This window comes from Anomaloglossus baeobatrachus, chromosome 1, assembly GCF_048569485.1.
Source record: "Anomaloglossus baeobatrachus isolate aAnoBae1 chromosome 1, aAnoBae1.hap1, whole genome shotgun sequence".
In the NCBI taxonomy this organism is placed as follows: Eukaryota; Metazoa; Chordata; class Amphibia; order Anura; family Aromobatidae; genus Anomaloglossus; species Anomaloglossus baeobatrachus.
This window is the reverse complement of record NC_134353.1, coordinates 588,455,565-588,479,096: the sequence shown is the minus strand read 5'-3', so window position 1 is coordinate 588,479,096 and position 23,532 is coordinate 588,455,565. Positions and strand designations below refer to the sequence as shown.

The window sequence follows — 23,532 nt, the reverse complement described above, 5'->3', positions numbered from 1 at the left end:
ATGCCGCAAAGTTGATCGGACGGCGCTTCATAGTACAGATGGACAATGACCCCAAGCATACAGCCAAAGCTACCCAGGAGTTCATGAGTGCAAAAAAGTGGAACCTTCTGCAATGGCCAAGTCAATCACCAGTTCTTAACCCAATTGAGCATGCATTTCACTTGCTCAAATCCAGACTTAAGACGGAAAGACCCACAAACAAGCAAGACCTGAAGGCTGCGGCTGTAAAGGCCTGGCAAAGCATTAAGAAGGCGGAAACCCAGCGTTTGGTGATGTCCATGGGTTCCAGACTTAAGGCAGTGATTGCCTCCAATGGATTCGCAACAAAATATTGAAAATAAAAATATTTTGCTTGGGTTTGGTTTATTTGTCCAATTACTTTTGACCTCCTAAAATGTGGAGTGTTTGTAAAGAAATGTGTACAATTCCTACAATTTCTATCAGATATTTTTGTTCAAACCTTCAAATTAAACGTTACAATCTGCACTTGAATTCTGTTGTAGAGGTTTCATTTCAAATCCAATGTGGTGGCATGCAGAGCCCAACTCGCGAAAATTGTGTCACTGTCCAAATATTTCTGAACCTAACTGTATACTTCTCTCAGATGGGGGAGCAAAAACCTGGTGACAGATTCCCTTTAAAAAAATCACAGTGGCCTGAGTTCTGTAAATCCCATCCGCCTTTGCTGGAAGATGCTGCAATATTTGCACAGCGAAAATATGCAAAGTCAAAAACTCACCAAAAACTCATTGTGGGATCTTAACTTAGGAAAGTAAAATCTGATTATTCTGCTTTGAAGTTGAAGTCTACATATACTGTCTCTTATCATCATCTCATACCTTCCAACATGCTCTCATCAAAAGTAGGCACTCAAATACACAATTTATAGAGCACGAAAACAAGCAATATTATAATAAATATTTATTTTTTATTATATCCGTATATTCTTCATATTCATTAAGGCTGATTGATCATTTCATTTTATAATTTAAAAAATTAAATATTTAAAAATATTCCAAACACTTTCAACAATATCAGTTTAAGTCAAAGAAGACAACGGGCAAAAGATCTATGTGTGTATACAGAAATTGAATGAACCGAGGGAATAAAGGCCGAAGAATAACTTGCCAAATGAATGTCCCCATAACCATCTTACTGAAAGTATTTCATCTTTACAGAGATGACGTACATGGGGGAAAGAATGTGATTTCCTGGGGCGCGCTATTAAGGTTACAAGCATATACCATAGAAGGTACGTTACAGAAAGTGTGTGGACAAACGTAAAACAAATGAATCACTAAAGAAATGGCGTAAACTATTGTAGAAATTATCATTATGAATAACATACAGCATATTACCATGAATTAGCATGGTTTCTATGAGCTTTAATATAGAATGTAATATTGGTAATTATCCAAAGAGATGTCCTTGTAGAATGAGTATTTATGTAGTTAATTACTTATCTAGTGTGACAGCACTAGTTTTTTATAGTGTTTTTTTTATAGTGTTTCGCATGTTATGGTGTTTTATTAAAAAAAAATTTTCTTCATTGCCTTTTTTTAGGTCAAAAACAAATCGCATATAATATTTTGGTTTATGGCATTTTGGGGTCTACGGTGTTTTGACAAAGTCTGTTTTGACTTAGAACAATGCCAGAAAAAAAGATATTTGAAAATGTAACGATATAAACATCTTTTTAACAAGCGGATAATAATAAGAAAAAAATATGGCTACTAAATTCCAGACATAAAGTAGACAGGCCATAAACAAGGATTGTCCGGCTTCTCGAATGAATACCATTAACACCATCAGCTCTACACTATCTACTTAAGCAGTCATGGTTCTTTTTTTTCCTCACTCTCAAAAAAAAAAAACTAATATTGCAATCCTAATATGTTCATTCTAAAGTTAAAGTACTCTTCAATATTAAAAATATATTTCTATAATTTCAAAAAATAATAAAATACTATATATAATAATACTTAATATTTATTACCTAAAAATACATAAAACTATGATCTCTGACTAGCTCATTTGAAAAATATTTCATAAATTACTATATTTAGACCACTAAGTATTTTAACTCATTAAAAAGAAATGACAGTCCATTCTAGTATTTATTTATGGGTATGCTCTATGTATTTTTAGGAAATGGAACCACGCATCTTCCAGCGACATACACAGCTTTGATGTTCCTATCATCACCTGAGGAAAATTAAAGACAGAGAAATGGGAGATTATTTCAGTCAATGCATATAAAACTAGGAATAATAACAATACTATAGTAGACCATGTTCATATGAAAATATCAATTTCCGGAAAACACGGTGTAACAGCACACAGGAATAAGCGAAGGTAGACACTCTCTTCACCATGGTTGGCTTGAAGACACACAGCTTGCTCTGGTCGCTCTTGATTGCCTCTTTCTATCTTGTGTCCAGTGTTTTCTGACACTTGCGACACTAATAAACAGTTGCTTTAGATCCTAGCTGATGCAGTGCTACTTTCTCATACTGCTGAAATAATGCTGACTCGTTCAAATTGTTCTTTTATGCCATTTACCACCCAAGGGAGCTGATGCAATAGTTGTAGAATTTCTCAACAGTGAAGCTAAAATTTTTACAATTCTGTTACTCCCCATGGGGTCATCTTTTATACAATTTACACAGAACACATGTAAGCTTTAATTTTAGAGCAAGATACAAGGTCTCCAAAACAGTTTTGGTGGCCCCTCCACATGTTCCAAAATCTGGAGAAGTCCTCTACACATTAGAAAAGGACAACATCAGTCATTTTGGAACAAAATGAGTGTCTCTTGGAAATTGCATGGAAAACTAACATGTTATCTTCATATTATACTACTTGTTCACACCTGCATTGTTATTTCCATCAATGCTGGATCGGTCACATAGCAGTCACCTATGGCACCCAAGAGAATCTACTTATAAGGTGGCGTGTTGTGTCTCCATCCATGTGTCTGTCATTTAACCAGGCAAATTAGTTAATCATTACTGGAGGAATCTGGAATGAAGGCTCCTAATGGGACCTTCATTGTAGATGTGAACACAACCTTAAATACAATATTATAGATAGTAGCAAACTACTTTTAAGGGATTTTCATATTTAACAATTACTAAGGAATCGTTAGAGAAACAAAAGGGGGATTATCTATGAGGAGATATGGAAAAACAATAGAGCCGTCATGCTGTTCTTGTATAGGGTCCATTTATTGTCTTTCTCCACCCTTGCCAGGACTGATATGTAGGTCCTGCCACCCATCATTGTCATCACTGGCTGGGCTATAGTCAGACATGGTAGAACTGCCTTGGATTTGTGGTATGAATGGCATACCACACATCTGCAACAATTTCAGTAAATTACCTCTGGATAAGGTTTTTAAACTCTCATCACATAATAGTGAAAAATATGAGCGAGCTGTTAGTATTAGATTTCACCATTTTAAATGCACATGTTGTAATCTGTAGCAAATTCATTCACAGTACAATCCATGGCAAAGTACAGATTATACTGTGGAATCACTGAAAACCTGTATAGGAAAAAGTGCACCACATGGTTGAATATATTGGTACAGCATATTCCCACTACTGAGGTATAACATTATGTTCACACTGGTACTCTGGTTTTCACTCATAACAGTTGCCACAACACTGCTGGTCCTCTCATATAAAGCCCACTTTACACGCTTCAATATATCTCACAATCCGTCGTTGGGGTCAAGTTGTAAGTGACGCACATCTGGCATCGTTTGTGACGTATTTGCGTGTGACACCTACGTGCGATCAAGATTGAACGCAAATACAGTGATCACATACACGTCGTTTATTCCTCATACATTGGACGTTTTGTTGTACGAACCTAGTCAATTGAAACGTGTGACATCCCTCATACGATTTTGATGTTTGAGGCTATGTGCGCAGGTGTGCGCTCTGCACCGCAGCTTAAAAAAGGTCCGCTTCAGAGCGCAGCTGAAAAGCTGCGTTCTGAAGCACCTCACAATGTCTGTCATTCACTAATCTCTGTCAGTTGGTCACTATCTCTGTCCCGCTCTCTCTGTCCATGTCAGTCTATCCCTCTTACCCCCTCTCTCATACTCACCGATCACCGGCGCGGCGCTGCACGGCATTCACACTGCTCCGGTGGCTTTTACTATTTTGAAAAAGCCGGCTGCTCATTAAACAATCTCGTATTCCCTGCTTTCCACGCCCACCGACACCTATGATTGGTTGCAGTGAGACACGCCCCCACGCTGAGTGACAGGTGTCTCACTGCACCCAATCACAGCAGCCGGTGGGCGTGTCTATACTGTGCAGTGAAATAAATAATTAAATAATTTAAAAAAACGGCGTGCGGTCCCCCCCCAATTTTAAAACCAGCCAGATAAAGCCATACGTCTGAAGGCTGGTATTCTCAGGATGAGGAGCTCCACGTTATGGGGAGCCCCCAAGCCTAACAATATCAGTTAGCAGACGCCCAGAATTGCCGCATACATTACATGCGACAGTTCTGGAAGTGTACCCGGCTCTTCCCGATTTGCCCTGGTGCGTTGGCAATCGGGGTAATAAGGAGTTATTGGCAGCCCATAGCTGCCAATAACTCCTACATTAATCATGTCAGGCGTCTCCCCGAGATACCATCCATGATTAACCTGTAAGTGACAGTAAATAAACACACACACCCGAAAAAATCCTGTATTAGAAATAAAGAACACAAACATATACCCTCGTTCACCACTTTAATAAGCCCGAAAAAGCCCTCCATGTCCAGCGTAATCCAGGATGGTCCAGCGTCGCTTCCAGCTCTGCTGCATGAAGGTGACCGAAGCTGCAGAATACACCGCCGCTCCTGTCAGCTCCACGCAGCTAATGAAGGGAATAGCGAGATCAGCTGAGCTGTCACTGAGGTTACCCGCTGTCACTGGATACAGCGGTGGCCGCGGGTAACCTCAGTGACAGCTCAGCTGATCGCGCAGCTGTCTTCAGTTTTTGTGTGGAGCTGACAGGAGCGACTGTGTCTTCTGCAGCTCCGGTCACCTTCATGCAGCAGAGCTGGAAGCGACGCTGGACCATCCTGGATTACGCTGGACATGGAGGGCTTTTTCGGTCTTATTAAAGTGGTGAACGAGGGTATATGTTTGTGTTTTTTATTTCTAATAAAGGATTTTTTCGGGTGTGTGTGTTTATTTACTGACACTTACAGATTAATCATGGAAGGTATCTCGGGGAGACGCCTGACATGATTAATCTAGGAGTTATTGGCAGCTATGGGCTGCCAATAATTCCTTATTACCCCGATTGCCAACGCACCAGGGCAAATCAGGAAGAGCCGGGTACACTTCCAGAACTGTCGCATCTAATGTATGCGGCAATTCTGGGCGGCTGCTGGCTGATATTGTAAGGCTGGGGGGCTCCCCATAACGTGGAGCTCCCCATCCTGAGAATACTAGCCTTCAGCCGTATGGCTTTATCTGGCTGGTTTTAAAATTGGGGGGGACCGCACGCCGTTTTTTTAAATTATTTAATTATTTATTTCACTGCACAGTATAGACACGCCCACCGGCTGCTGTGATTGGGTGCAGTGAGATACCTGTCACTCAGCGTGGGGGCGTGTCTCACTGCAACCAATCATAGGCGTCGGTGGGCGGGGAAAGCAGGGAATACGAGATTGTTTAATGAGCGGCCGGCTTTTTCAAAATAGTAAAAGCCACTGGAGCAGTGTGAATGCCATGCAGCGCTGCGCCGGAGATCGGGGATCGGTAAGTATATGAGAGAGGGCTGCTCAATTCAGTTACTCAGGAGTTTAGCGGTCACCGGTGAGTCCTTCACGGGTGACCGCTAATCAGGATGCGACACAGACAGAGCCGCAGCATGACAATGAAGTCGGGTGAAGTTAACCCGAGTTCATTCTGATCGTGCGGCTCTTTCTTTGTCTGCTGTCATCTGCCATTCAGCGCTGCTACATGGCTGTCTGTGTCTGCTGTTAGCGGCCATGTAGCAGAGCTGAATGGCAGATGACATAGTAAAAACGCATCCCTACACATTACACACGCTTGGCAAGTGAACAAATAAAAAAAAAAGGGTGCCCAATGCATACGTCACAGAACACATGATCTAAAGGATCGCACACAAAATTGATCAATTTAACATAGACTACTAACGCACGTGTGACAGCAAATGAACGACCTACGTGTGATCTCATTAGATCACATATGCGATCTGGGCGTGTCACATCACAAACGTGATTGCACAACAAATTGCAACGTGTAAAGCAGGCTTTAGAGAGTCCTCTAGCTCCCAATAGAAAAAATTAAATTAAAGAGAATCTTTCAGCAGGTTTTTGCTACCTCATCTGAGAGCAGCAAAATGTAGGCAAAGAGATCCTGAATCCAAAGATGCATCACTTAGTTTACTGAATGCAGCAGTTGTGACACTATCAGAGCTTTTAGATTTAGCAATACAGCACAGCTGAGAAAATTCAACCGTCCACACCAGGTTCTGTATGTACAAAGTCTAAAGACAGTGCTGCTAATCAGAAAGGGAGGGGCATAGTCAGACTAGTGTAGTCCAGCAATGATTTGTTATATTCATCAATGAAATTTCCTTAATTATTTTTAGGAAACAAAAATAATATTTAGTATAAAGTATTCTAATGAGATTTTTTTAACTTAGGTTAAATAAATATTTTGCATACATACCAAGATAAAGGAATCTCTGCAGCAAATCCTAATTTAAAAAAAAAAAATATTTACAGTAAAATTTCATTTTTCCAATTTTATATGTACATCAAATATTTGACATTCAGTATACTTCTTAGTTCACATATAAAGTAAATGTAGAATGCTACTGCTTCTTTTATCTAAGAATGAAGCATTGCAGAAATTTAGCTAAAATCCGGAGAAGTATGAGGCTAGTCGCAACCTGAGTGCAAAAAGCAATATTTATAAAATTGAAGAACATCCCATAACCTAAAATTGGAGATGAATGAAGACTGACCATGAAGGTGTTGGGAAGACCATATGAACATTTAGTGTGTACAGGGGAAAGTCTGGTATGTTGTTTTTCCTAAACATAACTCATATGGTCCAGCAGATTACTGTGGCCATTGACAGTATACACAAACCTGCAATAGCTGGTTATAGGTTCGGGGAGAGGATCAGAAGGAAGAGCTGTCATCCAAACCAATCTAACATTCAGCTTTAAAATCAAATGGACAATATTATATACATTTTACACATTTTAATACTACCTCTCTGGAAGTGTGAGAAAAGTTGTCAAAAGGGCTGTCTTGGGCCTCAGGGTTGATTAGCAGTGCATCAAATTCCTTCCCAACTTTAAAGTTTCCAGTTATGTGGTCGATGCTTAAAGCTATGAAGAAAGTCATGGATAAATTGATAAACTGATTTTACTTCTGTGATGCAGTTAGTAACAATTTGCTTTTGTTAAATGGTGAACTTACCCTCACTACCTCCCAAAGTTGCTAGCCGAAATGCTTCCTTGTAACTTAAAACCTTAAAATTGTTTTCAGTTTCCATTGAGCCAATTTGAGCATCTCCATTTATTCCATTTGGCTTCTTCTCATTTCCTATTTCATTATTATCACGACCATTTTTTGATCTTTCCATGAAAATAATTTTTGAAGTTTCTATTGCTTTCCGGATAGCATCAAGTAATGATATGGAATATCCACCAGCAACATCTAATAGAGATTTAATATTTACATTTTTAAGTATTCTTTCATCAGTTATTTCAAAACACTAAAAAGATATAGATCAATGATATATGACCATATGAAAAAAACATTTCTAGAAACCAATGGGACACAAATTACATATGGCTGAAAAACAGTTAACTTGTAAAATTTTACACCACTAACCCCAACCAGCCAACCTCCCCAAGGATTTGTAATAAATACCTTACCAGTCCCAAGCCCTATTTTAACTCTGTGGCTTAGAGCATTTCGAACGTCAAGGTGACCACTGCACAATCTGAAATGAACAGAATGGATGGATGCATGAGTTAAATTTTAAAAATGTATATATATATATATATATATATATATATATATATATATATAATAGTTGAAACCAGAAGTTTACATACACTACTGTATCTCAAAAGACAAATTTGCAGGCTTTTCTCACTATCTGGCATGAAATCAGAATGAACCTTTCCTGTTTTAGGTCAATTAGGATTACCAAAATTATTTATATTTGCCAAATGCCAGATAATGAGAGAGAGAGAGAGAAAGAGAGAGAGAGAGAATGAGAATGTTTTAACACTAGAAGTCCCAGAAATTTCGAGCTCCCCCCTGAAGTCCCGAAAGAGGGTCAAATGACCCTTAGTCCAAACTGAATAGAACTAACTAGAAACTAAATGGCTAAACTCAGTGGAAAACAACAACCTCCTGTGGTGCGACAGTAATGGCCTTAATTACAGAACAAAAGACGGTGATTATAGGATGTTAGCTTAAATCCTTCAGGTCATTCGACCCGTCTCTGGGTTCCAAAGTTAGAAATGGTAAATGCCCCCTCTCTGGGACTTTTAGTGTTAAGGCATTTTTATTACTTTCTGCAAATTCAAAAGTTTACATCCAGTACAATAAGAGTACTATGCCATTAAACAATATGGGACAGCCCACATGATGTTATCATGTCTTTGGAAGCATCTGATAGGTTTATTGGCAACATTTGAGTTAATTAAAGAAACAGCTGTGGACATATTTTAATCCACCCCTGAAACACACTGCTTTTCTGTGTAGCATCATGGGAAGGTCAAAAGAAATCAGCCAAGATCTCAGGAAGAGAATTGTGGATTTGCAAAAGTCTGCTAAATCCTTGGGTGCAATTTCTAGATACCTAAAGGTGGCTTGTTCATCTGTGCAAACAAATATATGCAAGTACAAACAACATGGGAATGTCCAGCCATTATACCGCTCAGGAAGGAGGAGTCTGGTTCTGTGTACCAGAGATGAACGTGCTTTGGTCAGACATGTGCATATCAATCCAAGAACAAAAGCAAAAGACCTTGTGAAGATGCTGGCAGAAGCTGGTAAGATTGTGTCATTATCCTCAGTGAAACGAGTAGTGGATTAACATGGGCTGAAAGGCCACTCTGTCAGGAAGAAGCCATGACTCCAAAAGAAACATAAAAAAAAACAGATTAATGTTTGCAAATGCACACAGGAACAAAGACCTTAATATTTGGAGACATATCCTGTGGTCTGATGAATCTAAAATTGAACTGTTTAGCCATAATGACCATTGTTACATTTGGAGGAAAAGAAGGGAATTTTGTTTACTTACCGTAAATTCCTTTTCTTCTAGCTCCAATTGGGAGACCCAGCCAATTGTCTGGGTCTCCCAATGGAGCGACAAAGAAGAAGGGAATTTTGTTTACTTACCGTAAATTCCTTTTCTTCTAGCTCCAATTGGGAGACCCAGACAATTGGCTGGGTCTCCCAATGGAGCGACAAAGAAAGGGAGAAGCTTTGAAGTCTAACAACACCATCCCAACTGTGAAACACGGGTTGGAATCGTCATGTTGTGGGGTTGTTTTGTTGCAGGAGGGACTGGGGCACTTCACAAAATAGATGGGATTATGACGAAAGAAGATGATGTGGCAACATCTTAAGATATCAGCCAGGAACTTAAAGCTTAGGTGGAAATGGACTTTCCAAATGGACAATGACCTGTCGCATACTGCCAAACTGGTTACACAGTGACTTAACCTCTTCACGACACATGACGTACTGGGAACGTCATGGATCGTGTCAGAGTAATCCCTGCCTGCTGCCGCGGGCAGTCAGCAGCGATCGCTGCACATGTCAGCTGATTTGAACAGATGATATGTGCGGCTATCAAGCATGAGTGGATTCGCTACCCACTCGTGCCTGTTAGGCCCTTACAGCGCGCTGTGAAAATGTCACAGCATGATGTAACAGTGGGCCATAATAAACATTCACTTACCCAGCTCCATGGGAAGTCACATGATGTGAACACGTGGATTCGATGGTTGCCATGGTACCACAGGGTCATGTGATGACTCCGGTAGCTATCATGAGTCAGTTCCTCTTACAGCCGGCAGAGGGCCATGTGTCAGAGGAGAGCTGCTTTTGTGCAGATCAGAGCAATACTGCTCTGATCTACAAGAAAGAATTAGTGATCAGACTGCTGATCATTATAGTCCCCTAAGGACGCTAGTAAAATAAAAAAAAGTTACAAAGAAATTTTAAAAAATTTAAAAAAAATTAATAATACCGAAAAGTTCAAATCACCTTCATTCGCCCTATTGAAAATTAAAGGGTTAAAAAAATAAAAAATATACACACATTTGGTATCACCGTGGTCATAAATGTCCAATCTATTGTGACGCCCTGGGCAAGCCAGGGATCACAGGTCATTACACCACCACACCCTACATCCCAGTTAGGAACACCAAGGCTACTAAAATCCTTGTTGCCTTCCTCCAGGGGCTGATGTTCACACCAGGGGGTGGGCCAGGCGGTTGGCTCCGCCCACTGAGGAGTTCACAGCCCTGGAGGCGGGAGGAACCAGGCAGTCAAGTGAGGGAAGTGAATGTGAGAGGAAGCAAGATAGAGAAAGGAGGAGGAAGTGGAAAGAACAGAGTCAGCAAGGTCAGCAGCGGCGGTGACAGTCTGAAGGGGGACTGCTCGGAGGTTGCTGGAAGGACCGCAGACGGGTAGTGGCCCGGCGGTCTGGAGCAGTATACAAAGACCAGTCAGCACCAGGGCAGGGGCCTCTCGGACCCCGGCAAGGCTAGGAGTCGCCGTAAATTTGCCAAATCCATCAGTGAAGGGGATGTCTGTCTCCAAACAACCAAGTCCCGATTGAAGGCAACAGTCCAACCATTGAGTAGAGACACCGCCACCGCCAGGGCACCAGTTTCTCAGGGCCAGCGCCTGCGGGCAAAAGTAGGGCTCCTCCAGCCCATATCCAAGCCGGGGAGCGGGTTACCGGTGGGAACCCATCGCTACCAACATAGGAATATTAGGTGCAGGACAAAGGGACATCACCGTCACCTACTGGGAGAGCAAGTGCAGCCGTCCGTGGGAACCGTCTTTCCAGCCGTGTGTTTTACCGAGAACTGTGTCATCGTCTCAGGCTGAGTGAGTACCACAGTGCCGCAAGGCACAGCGCTGCCGCCCCCCGCGTCCCTGCGCCCACCAAGCCCTGCATCTCCCAACTCATCACTGGGCCCCGGGATCACCAACCCCTACCCACGGAGGGGCAACCCAACAACTGGTGCTCCATACCATCCTTCCCGGGATCCCCACACAAGAGCAGCGGTGGTGTTAATAAATCACCACAACCGTGGGTGGCGTCACGGACAATAACCAATCCCCACACCCAAAACCCCCTTTCACTCACGGGCAAGGAGCGCCACTAGAGTCCCCGGGATCCGGCCCATCGCTCGAGCCACCGAGCAGCAGCAGGCCGCAGCAGCCGCGGCAGCCGGACCCGAGCAGCAGTGGGAGAGCGCGGCGTCCCCTCCTCCGCCCGCGACACTATCATAATATAAAATCAATTAATCTGATCGGTAAACGTCGTAGCAGCAAAAAAATTCCAAACGCCAAAATTATGTTTTTTTGGTCAGCGCAAATTTTGCGTAAAATGCAATAACAGGCGATCAAAACGGCGCTTCTGTGCAAAAATGGCCCCATTAAAAACGTCAGCTCAAGATGCAAAAAATAAGCCATCATTGAGCCATAGATCCCAAAAAATGAGAACACGGAAAATGGTGCAAAAAGTGCGCCTTTTTTGGACAAACTTGTTTGGTATCTACGAACTCATACCGACCTGAGGAATCATTATTAATGACACATCAGTTTTACCATATAGTGAACACAGTGAATAAACTATCCCAAAAACAATCATGCAATCTCCCTTTTTTTGCAATTTTTTTGCATTTGGAATTTTTTTTGCCGTTTTCCAGTACAGTGTATAGCAAAACTTATGGTTTCATTTAAAAGTAGAACTCGTCCCGCAAAAAATAAGCACTTATATGGCAAGATTGACAGAAAACGAAAAATCGCCCGGGGGTGAAGGGTAACAAAGTCAACGTGTTGGAGTGGTCATCACAAAACCCTGATCTCAATCCTATTGAAAATTTATGGGCAAAGCTGAAAAGGCAAGTGCGAGCAAGGTGACCTACACACATGGCTCAGTTACACTAGTCTTATCAGGAGGAATTCCTACTAACTATTGTGAGAAGCTTGTGGAAGGATATCCAAAATGTTTGACCCAAGTCATACAGTTTAAGGACAATCGTACCAAATACTAATGAAATGTATGTAACTTTTGACCTTGCACAAAGTAATAAAGAGAATGCCTTAAAACATTCTCTCACATTATCCTAGCATTTGGCAAAAGATAAATAATTTTGGCTCCTAACTGACCTAAAACGGGAGAGAATTATTCTGATTTCATGTCAGATAGTGAGGAAAACATGCAGATGTGTCTTTTTAGATAGTGTATGTAAACTTCTGGTTTTAACTGTATATACAGTGGGTACGTAAAGTATTCAGACCCCTTTTAATTTTTCACTCTTTGTTTCATTGCAGCCATTTGGTAAATTCAGAAAAGTTATTTTTTTCTCATTAATGTACACTCTGCACCCCATCTTGACAGAAAGAAAACAGAAATGTAGAAATTTTTGCAAATTTATTAAACAAGAAAAACTGAAATATCACATGGTCATAAGTATTCAGACCCTTTGCTCAATATTGAGTAGAAGCAGCCTTTTGAGCTAGTACAGCCATGAGTCTTCATGGGAATGTTACAACAAGTTTTTCACTCTAGGATTTGGGGATCCTCTGCCATTCTGCCTTGTAGACCCTCTCCAATTCCTTCATGTTGGATGGTGAACGTTGGTAGACAGCCATTTTCAGGTCTCTCCAGAAATGATCAATTGGGTTTAGGTCAGGGCTCTTGCTGGGCCAGTTAAGAATGGTCACAGAGTTGTTCTGAAGCCACTCCTTTGTTATTTTAGCTGTGTGCTTAGGGTCATTGTCTTGTTGGAAGCTAAAGGTACCGTCACACATAACGAGATCGCAGCTGAGTCACGGTTTCTGTGATGCAATAGCGATCCCGTTAGCGATCTTGTTATGTGTGACACCTACCAGCGATCAGGCCCCTGCTGTGAAATCTCTGGTCGTTGCCAAATGGTCCAGGCCATTTTCTTCAAAGGCGATGTCCTGCTGGGCAGGACACATCGTTGTGTTTGACACTGTGTGACAGGGTCACAGTGACTGCTGAGATCGTTATACAGGTCGCTACTGCAACCTGTATCGTTCCTGCATCGCTGGTAAGATCTGACTGTGTGACATCTCACCTGCGACCTCCCAGCGACTTACCAGCGATCCCTATCAGGTCGCATCGTTTTCGGGATCGCTGGTAAGTCGTTGTGTGTGACTGGGCCTTAAACCTTTGGCCAAGTCTGAGGTAAAGAGCACTCTGGAAGAGGTTTTCTTCCAGGATATATCTGTACTTGGCCGCATTCATCTTTCCTTTAATTGCAATAAGTCATCCTGTCCCTGCAGCTGAAACACATGCCATAGCATGATGCTGCCTCCACCATGTTTTACTGTTGGGATTGTATTGGGAATGTGATGAGCAGTCCCTGGTTTTCTCCACACATACCACTTAGAATTATCACCAAAAAGTTCTATCTTCGTCTCATCAGACCAGAGAATCTTATTTCTCATAGCTTCGGAGTCCTTCATGTGTGTTTTTTCAAATTCTATGCAAAATCAACGCTTTCTTATGTATTGCACAGAGTGGCTTCTGTCGGGCCACTCTGCCATAAAGGCCTGACTGGTGGAGGGCTGCAATGATAGTTGTCTTTGTGGAACTTTCTCCCATCTCCCTACTGCATCTCTGGAGCTCAGCCACAGTGATCTTGGGGGTTCTTCTTTATCTCTCTCACTAAGGCTCTTCTCCTACGATTGTTTAGTTTGGCTGGCTGGCCAGGTCTAGGAAGAGTTCTGGTGGTCCCAAACTTCTTCCATTTAAAGATTATGAAGGCCACTGTGCTCTTAAGGCCACTTCACACATAACGGGATCGTGAACGAGATCGTTACTACGTCACAGTTTCTGTGACGCAAGAACGACTTTAATAGCGATCTCGTCACGTTTGACACGTACCAACGATTCACCCCCTGCTGCGAAATCGCTGATCGATGCCGAACAGCTTGGGCCATTTTTGGCTCGTTGGAGTCCTGCTGGGCTGCATGAATCTGTATGTTTGACACCCTACTAACGATTTCGTTGACGACCTAGATGAGATGCAAGAAGGCGTGTTGTTGCGTCCCCGTTTCCACGCCCCTTCTGCACCGATTGGTTGGCGCTGAGAACAATAGCGTGTAGTTATGTCACCATAACTTCAGTTTTTCTTGTTTAATAAATTTGCAAAAAATTCTACATTTCTGGTTTCTTTTTGTCAAGATGGGGTGCAGACTGTACATTAATGAGAAAAAAAAATGAACTTTTTTGAATTTACCAAATGGCTGCAATGAAGCAAAGAGTGGAAAATTTAAAGGGGTCTGAATACTTTCAGTACCAACTGTATATATATATATATATATATATATAATACAAATATTACGTATAATACCATTATAAATCACAAACTGTAGTTTTGATACTGCGAAGAGCTGCCACATAATTCCATGACATGTTAGAAGTTCTGTAGTGTTAACATTTTTGGGGTTAGTAATTTTTATTAATTGGTTATTTATTATCTTTTTATTTAAAATAAAGTGTACAATCTGTGGGGTAGATTCATCAACATGCTGGAGCTACTAATAGAAGGAGCCAAATTCAATAAGAAATGTGCACCACTTAATGACTATCGGTCATCTTGTGATTAAAATTGGCGTGAAAATGCCATGCGTCACAACATTTTTGCAGAACTCCACAAAGCTTTTATACCAGTTTTCAGCCATTATGACTTTTTATCTTATAATGTTTTCCAAAAGTTATTACATTTTAAGTCACAATGTGGACTTCATCAGTGCAGTTTAGTCCTTTTTAACCCCTTCATCCCAGTGTAATATTTTGTTTTTGTTTCTTCCTTCCCTTCTTCCAAGAGCCATGACATTTTTATTTTTCTATCAATAAATCCATATAAGGGCTTTTTTTTGGGACGAGTTGTACTTTTGAATTACACCATCCTGCCACATTACGTACTGGAGCATAGTAAAAAAAAAAAAATATAAGGGCAGTGAAATTGCAAAAAAAAGTGCAACTCAATGTTTTGTTTTTTTTTTTTATATTTTGCGTGTTCAATATATGGTAAAACTGACCTTGCAATATGATAATAAGATTGCCAAGGTCAGTACGATTACTCAGATACCTACCGTGTATAGTTTTTTTTTGTTTTTTTTCAAGTGGTGAAAAAAAAAATTTTATAAAAAAAAAAAAACACTTTTATTGCCATTTTTCGAAATACATACTGTTCTCCTTTTTTGGAATCTGGGGCTAATTATATAATTTTTAATTATAACATTTTGAGATGGATGCAATGTTTTAATCGACTTTTAGTACACTTTATTGCAACTTTGCAGGGACCAAAAAAATGTAATTCTGTCATTTTGTTTTTTTTCTTGTTACGCTGTTTTCCAATCAGAATAATTTATTTTATATTTTTAAAGAGCGAACATTTCTGAATGCGGCAATACTAAATATGTGTATTTTTTATTTTTTTGTTTTATTTTTGATGGGTCAAAGGTGGGTGATTTGAACTTTTGTGTTTCTTTTTTTTTAACCTTTTTTTAAAAACTTTTCATTGTATTTAATAGTTCCCTTAATAAACTTGAAGTTGTGATCAACCAATCACTTGTGCAATACAAACCAGTGCATTAGAACTACTATGTATAGCAAAAATCAAGATCTCCTATGATCAGCATCTAATTGGTTTATAGCTGCGGGTGGATCTTGGATCCAGCCATGGCTGTTAGAGGTACTTTATGGCTGATTAACTCAGCCCTCAGGTGCGGGGCAAGTTACGGGTTCAGCGTGTGAATCCACATCAAAGGTAGGGATACAGTCGTAAAGGTTTTTTTTTTTAAAAAAATTCTGTCATTATTTTCTCATGATTAAGTTAACTTTACGTTCACAGTCTAAGGCCTCGGTTCCACTTGCGCATAGTTTCTGATCCGAGAGCATCGGAACAATATGCAAATGACCCTGTGCTGCGAGTGTGAGCCGATATGGCATGAGAAATCAATCGCAGATGGACACTGCCCTATAGTTTTGCACTCGTGTGAGTGCAATCCAATGTTTTATTGGATTGCAATCATCTGTGCAAAATGCGAGTGGAACCGAGGCCTTAGAATGACAACATTTTCTAGATTGTCCCCAGGTCTTTTGGCCAAAACACACATGAGGCGGTAGAGGTCAGGTATGAGGACATGCCACCCGTCCAAACTTTGTGGTCTGTTCTTGGACTGGGAAAATTCGATGTGTGAAACTGCCCTTATTGGTGTTTCAGTTGACATTTTTGTAGTCTGAAAATTCCTGACAGGTCGCTGAATGTTTGAACTTTCTCTAAATACACATTGCAAACTTTATAGCTTATGGTGTTGCATGTAATTGCAAATAACTTACGAAATATTGGAATTAGGGCAATGTGATATTGAAGCACCACGTTCTCTAAATATTTTTAGCTCCTCACTGGTCAGGTAGCAGCCGTGGGCCATTACTGTCTAAAAAGACAAATTAAAAAAGAAAAAACATAGTGAATTAATAATATTTTGACTACTAATACCTTAATTCAGTAATACACAATGGCTCGAATCAAAAGATTTAAACATCAAACATCGCACACCTTTTCTTCTTCATGTCATAGAAGAACTCAGACTATTTTGTACAAGGAAAAGTACAATTGCTCTCATTTACTCAGACCTTTTGAACTGAAAACAGGCAGAAAATCAAATCTTAAGCTTGTCATGCACATTAGTTAGCTGACAGCCAAATGATGTTTCGGTCATCGGCCATCTCAGCCTATTCTTCCATATACAGGAGCGCTTGCTCACCCAAGGGACCATGGGTTCTCTAGGAAAAAGTCATCGGTAACACATCAGCCAGTGGCATATTTGAAGGAGAGCTAATGGTGTGCACTGTAGTGTACACCTGCTAGCATTCTTTTGTACCCTATTGTATATATTTGGTGGGCACAAGCTCATGTTATGTGGGTGGGACAAACTGAATACTATAAAGGGGCTATGTATATAACCATTTATGAAATATGAAAATTGACTCTTCAGAGAGAAAGAGGACTTGAACTCTAGTGCCACCTACTGGATGTAGCAATCCTAAAAGTCAATATCAACCAGCACTAGAATTCAGTAGAGGCAATTTGCATATTTAATTTCCCAGAGGGGCATTGCATGGCTCATAAGCCTGCTCCCAAAGGCATGCTATGCATATCACTCCCAAGGAAAAACGTTCCACCTTAAGTCCCAGCCTTTATGAAACCTAAAGCACAATGGTGGTGGTCTTGTCTTCTACCATGAGCTACTTTGGTAAGAAGACCTATTACACTTTTGCTTCTACACAAAATGTGGGTGTCTTCTTTCAGTAAATACATTTTCGTGATGTTATTGAACTTATTCTTCTTTATTAGCAAGGTCTACTGATTTTATGCCATGAATGACTATTTGTTCATACTGAATGAGAATTACCAAATCTCTTATTGTGTTAAGACCACATCTACACCCATCACATCTTTTACACTCTTTGAATAAAAAGTGTTATCATTTATCATCACTGAATAGATTTCACTCCTGGTGCCCCTGCAATATATTAGTGTTGCTGAATTTTCACTTGTGTAAAAGGGCAATAGTTCTCTGGTGAAGTGAAGAGGGGGAAATTGTGGATTTGGATGCTTTCTCTCAGATCCATTCTTGAGGTAAAAGGGGCACCAAAATATTTAATACCGGCTCTGTGTCTATAAAAGCAGAAGTGCCCATTCATAGCCATCTCACCCAAAGAAGTTAATGGAGTGGTAGTCACGCGTGTGTCTTTAGGGTATCTAGTTCTCTTAATTATGAAGGGGTTCTAGTGTCCAAACCCTCAGCGATCATACATTTATTATCCAATCTGTATTTAGTGGGATGAACCTTTAGTAAGAAGTTGTATATAAAAAAATGTGTCTCACCTTGTTCGTTAGAAGCTTATTTCTATTATATACGTCAGTGTAATTTTTGTAACCATGAAATAATTTTGAAACCTCTTTGATTTCTGCAGGAGACTCACTGATGTGGCTCTAAACGAAGATTTAGAATTTTAGAAACAATACTAAACAATTAATTTAAATGAAATGATTAAAATAATAAATAAAATGATTAAACTAAACAAAAAAAATATAAATTTTGCAGTTTTCTGTGCTGGCATTATGTAAGTCTCTTAATCACTCTGATTTTTTCGTGATTGTTCCTTTGACAAAGATTGATGCATCCTGCCAAGATAAAAAGTTGGTGGAACCAATGTGTGAAAAATGTAAAAACTGTGGCACGCAAAGTTTAGTTACCTGAATTGGAACCTGTAAAAAAATGTATCTTTTTATTCTGTGATCTAGAGGTAGCAATTCTTGTACAGGAAAATACTATGATGTATTGAGGTGCTAGGCAGCCTTTAGGTCCATAATAGACAATTCTAGGGAACAAAGGTCGTAATAATTTGTCACCTCACCTTCCCCCCAAAAAAATTAAATAAAAAGTTATCTATATGAATCCCATACAGCTTGGCATTTACAAAAAATATACTGTCAAATAACTCCATCAAGGGAAAAATAAAACTATAGGAGATGCAAAAGTTTTGGTTTTTTTTTTTAGAAAGTTTAGATTTTTTTTTTTATTTCTAAAATGGAAAATAAAGCTGTACAAGTTTAGTATTGCCACAATTGTACTGAGCTGAAGAATCATACTCTCAGGTCATTTTACTGCACTCTGTAAAAAAAAACTAATAAAAAAAAACAATGGCAGGATCACAATTTTTTTCACAATTTCACCTTATTTGGATTTTTTTCCCCATTTTTCAGTACATGACATGGCGAAATGAATTGTGTCATTCAAAAGAACAACTCGTCTTACATAAACAAGCCTTACTATGGCTACATAGATGGAAAAATAAAAAGTTATGGCTCATGGAAGAAGGGGAGGAAAATGAAAATAAATCAAAATGAAAAATTGGCAGATACCACATGGGTTAATTATAGAGTATATAGCTGCAGGGGAACCTGGCAGCAGGTGTTCCATTATTAACACGCAATGGTATCCAAAAGTGAATAGACTCTCCATGTACGGCCTGTTTCACACATCAGTGAAAAACACAGATGTTTTTCACTGACATGTTAAAAATGCATATGTTCCTCCGTATGTCACGATTCACAGCACACGTGTGTTCTCCATGTACTATCCGTAATCCGTGTTCAATGATAGTACATGGAGATAAACTGACCCGTCCCTGCTCCTGCTGCCCGTGGTGCTAAAGTCTCCTGGCCGCTGTGTCTCTCACCTTTGCAGCTACTTCCGAGTTGGCTGTGAAGTGCATAAATACATATTCATGAGGATAATTAGCCGGCTTGGAAGCAGAGGTAGAAGTGGCAGAAAACAGCGTCGCTGTAGACGGGTGAGTTTGAAAAGCTTTTTATTTTCAATGTACATGTTTTTTCTGGTATGTGGATCCCAGGGGGGAAGGGGGTTCAGGTCCAGTCTGGTACCTGTTATTCGTCACCGGGCCGGTGTGGAGGTCTGGGATGTCACGGTGGCCTGCCCGGTGTCGTGCCCCGAGGTGTGCACAATAAAAGGGGGAATATAGGAGGTGAGGATGGGGGTTGTTGTCATGAAGCAAACGGTGGTACGCGGCCAGGGATTAGCCGCCGCTGCTGTCGCTGTCCTCCGGGGTGGATGGTAATAGCAGCAATGATGGTTTTGCTCCCCACAGGTGGAGCGGGCCCCGGGAAGGATGATGAGGGCTGTAGTAGTGGTGGCTTGGGCCGTTGGTGTCTGAGGCGGCTGCTGCGGTTCCAGGTTGTTTTACTCACTGTTATGCCGCACGCTGTTATCACCTGCTGTGATGGGCCCTGTCGACCTCAAATAAGTTGGAAGAAGCCACCGGTGTTTGGAAAATTGTATTTCTAAGGGTTGCCCCTCCAGTAGTGAGGAACCCAGGCTGAGCGCTACGCTCCAAGCCACAGGCCCCGTGAAAGAAGAAAAAGGAAGAAGGTGGTGGTGTCGTGTCGCCAGAACTGAAGTCCCGGGTAAACTGTCTGAAGATTGTGTGAGTTGCTCCTACTTCTACCCCAAGTAGAACCTATCCCCCAGGTGGCTGGCTTCAGTGACCAGGAAAGTACCATGCTTCGTGATGGCCACCCCCCCATCTATACTGGGCCATCCCCCCAGTGGGAAGGCACCTGACTGTATGTAAAGTGTGAATGTGGAACACCGGTGATTAACCCCCTCCTTACCCGAGGCAAATTAATTAAGGTGCAGTACTCTGTGGTAACTGGAGCCACAGGGGTGCCACAGGTATGTGTTTCACGGATTACACTATAGTGTGGTCCATGGGACATCAGTGATGCCAGAAAAAAACGGACATGTCTTCGTGCGGAAATCATGGACATGCATGTATGCCGCATTGAGAAATGGTCAGTGAAAAATCACTGATGTGTGAGGAGACCCATTGATTATAATGGCTCTGCGTATGTACATGATCCTGGTACATATAAAAACTGTCACATACTTACTAGACTCACTGATGTGTGAAGGAGGCCTAATGCAAAGATATGTGGGTCCTTCAGAAAGAGATACCTTCTTTGTTGCTACACTGTTTGAAGCTTCAGCTAATAGATGGAGGTCTTGAATGATTTATTATCAGCAAGACCACTCAACAAAATAAGTAATGAAGTTTAACAAAATCAGACACTGCCTTTTATATACTTTCTAATTGGAATACTTGGATGCATGCAAAACATTTCTTATACCTGTATATGAAGGTCATATTTATAAGCACATTCGCCAAGCTCAGTCAGCAACCCTTCACTGCAGGATATTGCAAATCGAGGTGTTATTATGGGCTTTACTCTGTCATACTAAGAAAGGTAAAAGGGTTCATTATTAAAATTATTACATGTAATAGGTTTATCGGAAATTCTGCAATGTATGACTAACATACACAGGAAAATGCACAATCACGTTATAAAGGTGTCTTCACTCCTACACTCCTACAATTGTTCTTCTTACAAAAAAACTTAGTCATGGACAAAGTGTTTGCATATATTGAAAAATATAATTACATTGCAATTTCTAACAATACTGCCATATACTTTGTCACTACTAATGTCATCCCCTTTCATTTGTCCTAGCTCTTCCTAACTTACGCTTTCTTCACATACTTCTTCTCACTACCCTGCTTCACTAAGCTGATCCATGTGACTCCGATATTTCTCCCTTGATGTTCTAGCTGTGCTACTTCTGATCTGGGACCAGAATTTGACAAACTGAGCAGAGCACATCACTAGTGGTGGAGGGGCTCCCTCTCTGTGAGTGACAGCAGTCTAGACAGGTATGCTCAAATTTCACTTTCCTCTCAGCCTGCTTTTACAGTGCTGTGCTTTAATCTTACAAAAGCTATGTTGTGCCGATTATTAGATAGTAAATCACAGGCTCTGTGATATACTATCTAATGATCGACACAGGGTCTGTTACGGTACCGTCACACTTTAGCGACTCACCACCGATCCCACCAGCGATCTGATCTGGTCAGGATCGCTGGTGCGTCGCTACATGGTCGCTGGTGAGCTGTCAATCAGGCAGATCTCACCAGCGACCAGTGACCAGCCCCCAGCCAGCAGCGACGCGTGGAAGCGACGCTGCACTTGGTAACTAAGGTAAATATCGGGTAACCAAGGGCTTGGTTACCCGATATTTACGTTGGTTACCAGCACACACCGCTTAGCGCTGGCTCCCTGCACTCCTAGCCACAGTACACATCGGGTTAATAAGCAAACATTTGCTTATTTACCTGATGTGTAACTCCGGCTACATGTACAGGGAGCAGGGAGCCAGCACTGACAGCGTGAGAGTGGCAGATGCTAGTAACGAAGGTAAATATTGGGTAATAAAGGAAAGGGCTTCCCTTGGTTACCCGATATTTACGTTGGTTACAGCTTACCGCAGGCTGCTGCCAGAGGCCGGCTCCCTGCTCCCTGCACGTTCAGATTGTTGCTCTCTCGCTGTCACACACAGCGATGTGTGCTTCACAGCGGGAGAGCAACGTCCAAAAAATGAACCAGAGCTGTGTGTAATGAGCAGCGATCTCACAGCAGGGGTCAGATCGCTGCTCAGTGTCACACAGAGCGAGATCGCTAATGAGGTCACTGCTGCGTCACAAAAACCGTGACTCAGCAGCGATTTCGATAGCGATCTCGCTATGTGTGAAGCACCCCTTACATACTACCTAATGATCGACAAAGGGCTTGCGATATACTGATTGGCACAGTCCATGTGCTTTACTTTCTAATGATGGCCACTTCACAGCGCATGTCACATAAAAACACCGCATTGTCAACTAGACTGAGAAAAAAGTGAAGTCTGATCTGGTTATGAGTCCTCAGACTGTTGTCATTCACAAAGAGGTAGTTCCACCTACACCAGTGACATGTCCTACTGAGTTTGTCCAATTCCGGTCTCTAGAGCATCAACAAAGGACTATAGGAGCTGCAGAGAGCTCAGACTACAGGAGTAGGGTGTAATGCAAGGGTAGTGATGGTATGATCGCACTGCAGGTCAGCAAACGCAGTATGCCAGACACACTTTTCTCTAGCTGTCATGCAACTGTATACCTTAAAGGGCAGTAGTACTTATCACCTGTCTTCTGGTCCTGGAGGGGGGACTTAGGCAGCGCCCTTCCAAGGTGACAATACCGGAGTGGCTGGTGGCTGGGCACACAGACCACAGTCAGATCAAATGCACCAATACAAACAAGAGGAGCAGTGTAAAACTAAACAAGTATCAGGTAAGGCTAGGGACAAAACCAAGACCAAAAAAACAGAGCAAGAGAACAAACCAGAGGAAATACATTAACTACTAACCTTACTACCCAAGCACAACTGAAATTAATCAGCATTGACCCAGAGGATGCAGTGCATTTAAATATCCCTCTTATGGATCAGCTGACATTACTGAGGTATCGCTCACTTTCCGCCCTTAACTCAGAGTGGCAAAGCAGGGGGTGAAGAAGGTTGGGTGAAAGGAACCTCCCTCCACATTGCTGAGCCAGAAGACTTAGTGTCTCATATCCCCTAGCAACAGCTGATGCTAGAGGACCCCTGCAATGCATAATCGTGGAGCGACAGTGCCCACCTCCCAGCACTACCACAACCTGAAGTGAGTATCTTAGAGCGCAAACCATGGCCACAGAATGGACCTGCACTGGCTCTGCACATTGGAGCTGACACCCCACCCATCATGGCCTGTGAGGGGCAATAGGTGACC

At 41.4% G+C, this 23,532-nt stretch overlaps 1 protein-coding gene across 1 annotated transcript in view; it reads right to left on the bottom strand.

Moving 5' to 3' along the window:
- Nucleotides 1–920: 920 nt before the first annotated feature.
- Nucleotides 921–23,532, bottom strand: part of GDA (guanine deaminase) — a 91,641-nt gene continuing 69,029 nt past the window's right edge. Inside the window, exons 7-14 of the mRNA XM_075317962.1 lie at nt 21,021–21,128; nt 18,195–18,302; nt 16,643–16,740; nt 7,935–8,002; nt 7,474–7,713; nt 7,264–7,382; nt 6,713–6,740; nt 921–2,205 (exon numbers count right to left, since the gene is read on the bottom strand). Coding sequence (XP_075174077.1) covers nt 2,135–2,205; nt 6,713–6,740; nt 7,264–7,382; nt 7,474–7,713; nt 7,935–8,002; nt 16,643–16,740; nt 18,195–18,302; nt 21,021–21,128 — 840 coding nt within the window. The 3' untranslated portion in view covers nt 921–2,134. The remainder of the gene's footprint in view (nt 2,206–6,712; nt 6,741–7,263; nt 7,383–7,473; nt 7,714–7,934; nt 8,003–16,642; nt 16,741–18,194; nt 18,303–21,020; nt 21,129–23,532) is intronic.